At 48.3% G+C, this 8,188-nt stretch overlaps 1 protein-coding gene across 1 annotated transcript; it reads right to left on the reverse strand.

Moving 5' to 3' along the window:
• Nucleotides 1–275: 275 nt before the first annotated feature.
• Nucleotides 276–7,781, reverse strand: LOC126994998 (putative ubiquitin carboxyl-terminal hydrolase 50). The gene is made up of 6 exons (XM_050854267.1): nt 7,654–7,781; nt 7,053–7,256; nt 5,471–5,601; nt 2,412–2,501; nt 2,022–2,229; nt 276–1,922 (listed from the first exon to the last, which is right to left on the reverse strand). Exons 3-5 carry the CDS (start codon nt 5,569–5,571, stop codon nt 2,037–2,039), a joined length of 384 nt encoding a protein of 127 aa, XP_050710224.1. The 5' UTR covers nt 5,572–5,601; nt 7,053–7,256; nt 7,654–7,781; the 3' UTR covers nt 276–1,922; nt 2,022–2,036.
• Between the last annotated feature and the right edge of the window lie 407 nt (nt 7,782–8,188).

The following is an 8,188-nucleotide window of genomic DNA, read 5'->3' on the forward strand; positions in this document are numbered from 1 at the left end:
CACGAACCTAAAAAACACATATATGACAAGGCTTTCATAGGAGTCTTAAGGGTTATTTCCAGGGGTAGTTTTATGACCCTGGTGGTAGTGTGACCCTTCCTCTGCACCACGAACCTAAGAAACACATATTTTACAAGGCTTTCATAGGAATCTTAAGGACTATTTCCAGGGGTAGTTCTATGACCCTGGTGGTAGTCTGACCCTTCCTCTGTACCACGAACCAAAGAAACACATATATGACAAGGCTTTCATAGGAATCTTAAGGGCTATTTCCAGGGGTAGTTCTATGACCCTGGTGGTAGTCTGACCCTTCCTCTGGACCACGAACCTAAGAAACACATATTTTACAAGGCTTTCATAGGAGTCTTGGGTATTTCCAGGGGTAGTTTTATGACCCTGGTGGTAGTGTGACCCTTCCTCTGCACCACGAACCTAAGAAACATATATTTGACAAGGCTTTCATAGGAGTCTTAAGGGTTATTTCCAAGGGTAGTTTTATGACCCTGGTGGTGGTGTGACCCTTCCTCTGTACCACGAACCTAAGAAACACATATATGACAAGGCTTTCATAGGAGTCTTAAGGGTTATTTCCAGGGGTAGTTTTATGACCCTGGTGGTAGTCTGACCCTTCCTCTGTACCACGAACCTAAGAAACATATATTTGACAAGGCTTTCATAGGAGTCTTAAGGGTTATTTCCAAGGGTAGTTCTATGACCCTGGTGGTAGTGTGACCCTTCCTCTGCACCACGAACCTAAGAAACATATATTTGACAAGGCTTTCATAGGAGTCTTAAGGGCTATTTCCAGGGGTAGTTTTATGACCCTGGTGGTAGTGTGACCCTTCCTCTGTACCGTAAACCTAAGGCAACACTCATTTGAGCCCGATTGATCTACTTTTTAGGGCCATTTCATAGGAGTCTTAAGGGCTATTTCCAGGAGTAGTTTTATGACCCTGGTGGTAGTGTGACCCTTCCTCTATACCATGAACCTAAGGAAACACACATTTGAATCCGATTGATGTACTTTTTAGGGCCATTTCATAGGAGTTTTGAGCATTTCCAGGGGTAGTTTTATGACCCTGGTGGTAGTGTGACCCTTCCTCTGTACCATGAACCTAAGGAAACACACATTTTAATCCGATTGATGTACTTTTTAGGGCCATTTCATAGGAGTTTTGAGCATTTCCAGGGGTAGTTTTATGACCCTGGTGGTATTGTGACCCTTCCTCTGTACCGTGAACCTAAGGAAACACACATTTGAATCCGATTGATATACTTTTTAGGGCCATTTCATAGGAGTTTTGAGCATTTCCAGGGGTAGTTTTATGACCCTGGTGGTAGTGTGACCCTTCCTCTGTGCCGTGAACCTAAGGAAACACACATTTGAATCCGATTGATATACTTTTTAGGGCCATTTCATAGGAGTCTTGAGCATTTCCAGGGGTAGTTTTATGGCCCTGGTGATAGTGTGACCCTTCCTCTGTACCGTGAACCTAAGGCAACACTCATTTGAATCCGATTGATATACTTTTTAGGGCCATTTCATAGGAGTCTTGAGCATTTCCAGGGGTAGTTTTATGGCCCTGGTGATAGTGTGACCCTTCCTCTGTACCGTGAACCTAAGGCAACACTTATTAGAACCCGACAGATCTTATTGTTGACCTTTGGAAGTAGTTGGTGTGTAGTTTGACCCTTCCTCTGTACCGTGAACCTAAGGCAACACTCATTAGAACCCGACTGATCTCTATTTTGGCCTTGGGAAATACATGATGTGAGGGGTGGAATCATCTAAGAATACCAACCTCATCTCAACACGACAGGAACGACTTTGCAAACGAACTAAGAACAGCTACGACCTCACTACGACCTTACTACGACCTCACTACGACCTTACTACGACCTCACTACGACCTCACTACGACCTTACTACGACCTTACTACGACCTCACTACGACCTCACTACGACCTTACTACGACCTCACTACGACCTCACTACGACCTCACTACGACCTTACTACGACCTCACTACGACCTCACTACGACACATCCTCGGCCTCATAGAAGAGTATATGCGCCGAGGGTCTGTCCAGGACATCCTTGGGTTGAACGCGGCAAACGAACGTGTCATTGAACGAAAACCAGAGCGCGTTGACCCTGCAGAAGGCGGTATAGTGACCCCCGTTCATACCGCCGTCATGACAGCACAACGCCGCCAGCCTGTAGCTCCGGCTGTAAGGAGAGACGGGGTAGTAGTAGTAGCAGTAGTAGTAGTAGTAGTAGTAGTAGTAGTAGTAGTAGTAGTAGTAGTAGTAACAATAGTAGCATCATCATAATTATCGTCAATATTACCACCATTAGCAATATTATTTCATCACTATTATCATCCTGGGCAGTATTGCGTCAGTGGTTACCTCGCCCCGCTATTGGTCGCGCCCACCTGGAGGCCCGCGGCAGGGTAGAACACACGTAGCTTCTGATGACTGTTGGCCACCTCGCTCACCCTGGCAGGAAGCGAACGATTAGCATGACAGCTTGGCGTGTGGAGAGGGAAAGACAGACAGACGGAGGGAAAGGAAAGACGTAAGAATGGTTAAGTGGGGGGGGGTCATGGATCAGGGGGGGGTTTCATCATGGTGCTCTCCCAAGCGTGGTGACGTCACGCGCCGTTGGGAGAATTTCTTGGGCGTGTTTCATCACCGCGCCACAAGCACTTCCAAGTAGGATTGGGGGCGGTCTTGGGAGAAACCAGCGTTGCCAATCTTCCGCGTCGCTTTGATGTCTAATATGTCTTTAATTAACCTAAATTACACTTCTTATATATAATTATGGAATTATAAATATAAACAATTGATATTTAGTTGAAATACAGCGATAGTATCTTCATTGTAAGGAATATGTGCACGTATTTTTGTTCCGTCTGCATCTTCAACGGCACCACGGTGTAAACAAACATTTAGTGAGTCATGAGTAGACCCTGGCCACCTCGCCACCATGGCCCGCAGCTTGTACTGTGCATCAAATAACACTTGCACATTGATGCTGTGGTAGTTCTTGCGGTTGACGCACACTTCTTCGTGCTCATGTGGGGCCACTATTCTTACGTGGGTGCCATCAACAGCACCCACCACACCGGGAAAACTAGCAATTTCGGCAAACTCCGCCTTCATTCTCTGCTGCTCCCCCCGGTTTGAATGGAAGCCCATGAACCGCCTCATATTCTCTTGTGTCACGAGAGCATCCACGGTCTGGGTGATGATTCTGCTGACTGTGGCCCGGGAAACTCCAGTCATCTGCGCTGCACTGCTGCATTTTCCCGGTGGCGAGGTATCGCAGAGTCAACGCCACTTTCAGCTCCGCTGTGACCGCACGGCTCCTCTCAGTCCTGTTGCCAATCACGTGTCGCACCAAGTCAGTGACGAACAACAGGCCAGCACGATCCACCCTGTACCTCTTCTTGAACTCGGTGTCATCGTACTCGTTAAAGATGTCCCTTCTCGAGCGAAAATTCCTTGGTCGGTGCTGGCGGGGTTGTTCACGGGCTGCCATGTTTACAGTCTGACGCTTGGAACCTTCCTTGGGAGCGCTTGGGAGACCCCGCACGGCCTCCCAAGGCGGCGAGCGAGATAGGCAGAGTTCCAAGGCTTGGGAGCTTTCGTGAAACATGCCCAATGTTTCTCGCACGCTTGGGACTCCTTGAGCACACTTCCAAGGACTTGGGAACTTTGATGAAACCCACCCCAGTGCATTGCCTCGGATCTAGAGGAAAGAAGTTTAAGCCTTGACTGCGGATTTCCTACAGACAGACCTCACCAAGCTTGCTACAGGAATGGAACAAAAAGTGGCTGCTACAATTCACTGAAAATAAATGTAAAGTCCTGCACCTTGGGAGGGGATATCCAGCACACCAGTACTACATGGGAAACACTCCACTATCCACCACAGAGGCAGAGAGAGACCTGGGAGTGCATGCTACCAGGCTACCAGTGAAGGGATATCCAGCACACCAATACCACATGGGAAACACTCCACTATCCACCACAGAGGCAAAGAAAGATCTGGGAGTGTATGTTACCAGGCTACCAGTGAAGGGATATCCAGCACACCAATACCACATGGGAAGCATTCCACTATCCACCACAGAGGCAGAGAAAGACCTGGGAGTGTATGTTACCAGGCTACCAGTGAAGGGATATCCAGCACACAAATACCACATGGGAAACACTCCACTATCCACCACAGAGGCAGAGAAAGACCTGGAAGTGTAAGTGACCAGGCTACCAGTGAAGGGATATCCAGCACACCAATACCACATGGGAAACACTCCACTATCCACCACAGAGGCAGAGAAAGACCTGGGACTATATGTTACCAGGCTACCAGTGAAGGGATATCCAGCACACCAATACCACATGGGAAACACTCCACTATCCACACCACAGAGGCAGAGAAAGACCTGGGAGTGTATATTACCAGGCTACCAGTGAAGGAATATCCAGCACACCAATACCACATGGGAAACACTCCACTATCCACCACAGAGGCAGAGAAAGACCTGGGACTATATGTTACCAGGCTACCAGTGAAGGGATATCCAGCACACAAATACCACATGGGAAACATTCCACTATCCACCACAGAGGCAGAGAAAGACCTGGGAGTGTAAGTTACCAGGCTACCAGTGAAGGGATATCCAGCACACCAGTACCACATGGGAAACACTCCACTATCCACCACAGAGGCAGAGAAAGGCCTGGGAGTGTATGTTACCAGGCTACCAGTGAAGGAATATCCAGCACACCAATACCACATGGGAAACACTCCACTATCCACCACAGAGGCAGAGAAAGACCTGGGAGTGTATGTTACCAGGCTACCAGTGAAGGGATATCCAGCACACCAATACCACATGGGAAACACTCCACTATCCCCCACAGAGGCAGAGAAAGACCTGGAAGTGTATGTTACCAGGCTACCAGTGAAGGGATATCCAGCACACCAATACCACATGGGAAACACTCCACTATCCACCACAGAGGCAGAGAAAGACCTGGGACTATATGTTACCAGGCTACCAGTGAAGGGATATCCAGCACACCAATACCACATGGGAAACACTCCACTATCCACCACAGAGGCAGAGAAAGACCTGGGACCATATGTAACCAGGCTACCAGTGAAGGGATATCCAGCACAACAATACCACATGGGAAACACTCCACTATCCACCACAGAGGCAGAGAAAGACCTGGGAGTGTATGTTATCAGGCTACCAGTGAAGGGATATCCAGCACACCAATACCACATGGCAAACACTCCACTATCCACCACAGAGGCAGAGAAAGACCTGGGAGTGTATGTTACCAGGCTACCAGTGAAGGGATATCCAGCACACCAGTACCACATGGGAAACACTCCACTATCCACCACAGAGGCAGAGAAAGACCTGGGAGTGTGTGTTACCAGTCCTTACCTACTCAGATGAAGAACCAAGATCTCTGGCAGCTTCGTTATGTCTGTCCGGTTCTCGCATTCGTGTGATGCCCCGCACTCGCCACAGTCCCACACCATCATCTGCGGCGTGAAGCTCTTCTCAATCACCTCCTGTAGCCGGGTAAAGGAAGGGGGAAGAGAGATTTACATAAATATTCAGACCATACAGATGCCATGGTCCAAACTAGGTGGCCTCTCCGTTTAACCTAAATGAAATACCTTATGGAATATTAAGTTTAAGGAAGTGACGGTCGTTTTTTTTTTTTTTTTATGTCGTGGCCTATTGCGCCGGTAGGCTTCTTCCCGGTGGATCGTGATGGTCGGCCCAAGGCTTCTTCCCGGTGGGGCCTGATGGTCGGCCCAACCCGTTCTGGCGCAGGCGAGTGTTTATAGTGGTGCCATCTTGCACTGGCTCATGCTGCCCTCCCGGAGCTCATCTTTAATCCTAGAATCTAAAGTCCGGGTTGATAGGTGGTCTTCTGGACAGCATGTGGGTAGTTTTAAGCCATTCGGCGGGGGCTGAAAAATCCCATCTTGGTGGCACCGGGCGGGGATTGAACTCGCGTCGTCCTGAACGCAGCGCCGTCACGTTATCCATTCAGCCATCGCCTTCCCTTGTTTTTAAAGGAGTCAATCGTGTAGCACTGGAACACTGAAGGAAGGCGGGGAGCTTATTCCACTCTCGCACTACAATGTTACATAGATATTCAGAACACACAGTTCCTATGGTCCAGACTACGTGGTCGGTCCTTACTCCTAAGTGAAATTATATTAAATACAATGCCGCCAAGATTTTGTGCTTCTACTTTAGGGAATTTGAAGTTGAAGGAAGTGTCAGTAGAGCTTGTTTTTTAAAAGAGTCAGTCGTGTTGCACTGGACCACTGAAAGAAGGCGGCGGGGAGTTCATTCCATTCTCGCACTACAACGTTGGTGAAGAAAAATTTGGTGCAGTCTGAATTTATTTATTTACACGTTAGTTTTCTGCCATTAGTTCTCGTTCGGAACGTGTCATCAATGATAAACATTTTCAATTTGTCCATATTTGTAAAACTACTGAATATTCTAGAGTAAGCGGTGGCTGAGTGGTAGCGTGCTGGGCCTACATTCATCGCGTGATGGACGACGCGAGTTCGAATCCCCACGCTACCACCTGGGATTTTCAGTCACCCCCGAGTGGCTTAAAACTACCCACATGCTGTCCTGAAGACCACCCACCAACCCGGACTCTAGAGGAAACCGTCTAAGTGAATCAAGAACGAGTTCCGTGGGGCAGCATGAGCCAAGAGAAAATGGCGCCACTATAAACACCTGCCTGCGCCATGACGGGCTGGGGCCGAATACCATCCAGGCTCCTCAAGCAAGCCTACCTGCGCTATAGGCATTGACGTAAAAAAAATGCTCATAACACTACCCATGGAAGCACTAACACAGCCTCTTCAAAAGTCTTACCAAGTGTTTGAGGATGGAAGGAAGAAAATGTGGAATGACTTTAACAGAAAGGTCTCGAAGATGTATGATAAGAAAACCAACAAGTGAGCCGAAACCTCCATTTTCAACTAACCTCGAGGCTCGTGGGACCTTCTCGAGTGACGGGGAGAGAGAGGTTCAAGGCGGCTTCCTCAACTTGGGTCAGGCTAATGCCCGTCCTGCCGCAGAAGACGGAGTTGAGCTGAGTGGTGCGGAACAGCCGGGAGATGGGGGACTCAACCTTGTCGCTGCCTGGTTCTGCGCTGACGTCCCCGTTGGACTCCTGTGCCGTCCCGGTCTATGAGGCGAAAAGGGAAAGGATATGAAGGAACCAGCACCCAGAGGAACCCTTTCGTGGAATTACTACTACTACTACTACGACTTCTACTACTACTACTACTATTTCTTTTTTTCTTTTTTTTCTTTTTTTTTCTTTTTTACAACAAAGAATACAGCTCAAGGGCACAAAAAAAGGAAACAATAATATTTTGTTTACTACTACTACGACTACTACTACTACAAATACGACTACTACTACTACTACTGTTATCACTGCATTGCTATTACTGAAGTTATTATTGTTATTGCTATTCGCATCATTATTAATATTGACACACACACACACACACACACACACACACACACACACACACACACACACACACACACACACACACACACACATACACACACACCTCGTCGGCCAGGTCGGTGTGTAGCCAGTCCAACAGCTGTGCCAGAAAGTCGTGGGCCTCTTTCTGTGCGTAGCCGCGGAAGTTCTCATCCCGCCCCGCCGCGACACGCTGGGGGGAGAGGAGGGGGGGTTAGGTGGGCTGTCCAGGAGGGAGGGGGAGGAAGAGAGAATAAGGGAAATAAAGGAGGAGAGGGAGAAGAAGGGAACAGTTGGAAAGTTTGATTTAGTCGGCGCAACATGTGTGGTCATATACCGGAGAGAGACAGGAGGGGAAGGAATTATAGAAGGGAACAGTTGGAAAGTTTCGTTTAGTGGGCGCAACATCTGTGGTCATATGCCGGAGAGAGACAGGGGGGGAAGGAATTATAGGAGAAGGGAACAGTTGGAAAGTTTCGTTTAGTCGACGCAACATCTGTGGTCATATACCGGAGAGAGACAGGAGGGGAAGGAATTATAGGAGAAGGGAACAGTTGGAAAGTTTCGTTTAGTCGACGCAACATCTGTGGTCATATACCGGAGAGAGACAGGAGGGGAAG

The sequence above is a fragment of the Eriocheir sinensis genome, unplaced genomic scaffold, assembly GCF_024679095.1.
Source record: "Eriocheir sinensis breed Jianghai 21 unplaced genomic scaffold, ASM2467909v1 Scaffold95, whole genome shotgun sequence".
NCBI classification, from domain to species: domain Eukaryota; kingdom Metazoa; phylum Arthropoda; class Malacostraca; order Decapoda; family Varunidae; genus Eriocheir; species Eriocheir sinensis.

Coding starts and splice junctions, on each gene's coding strand:
- LOC126994998 (XM_050854267.1), bottom strand. CDS start 5,571: ATGATGGTGTGGGACTGTGGCGAGTGCGGGGCATCACACGAATGCGAG. Junction 2,502..5,470: donor TTGGTTCTTCATCTGAGTAG/GTAAGGACTGGT, acceptor GCTTCCTGCCAG/GGTGAGCGAGGTGGCCAACA. Junction 2,230..2,411: donor GCGACCAATAGCGGGGCGAG/GTAACCACTGAC, acceptor CTCTCCTTACAG/CCGGAGCTACAGGCTGGCGG.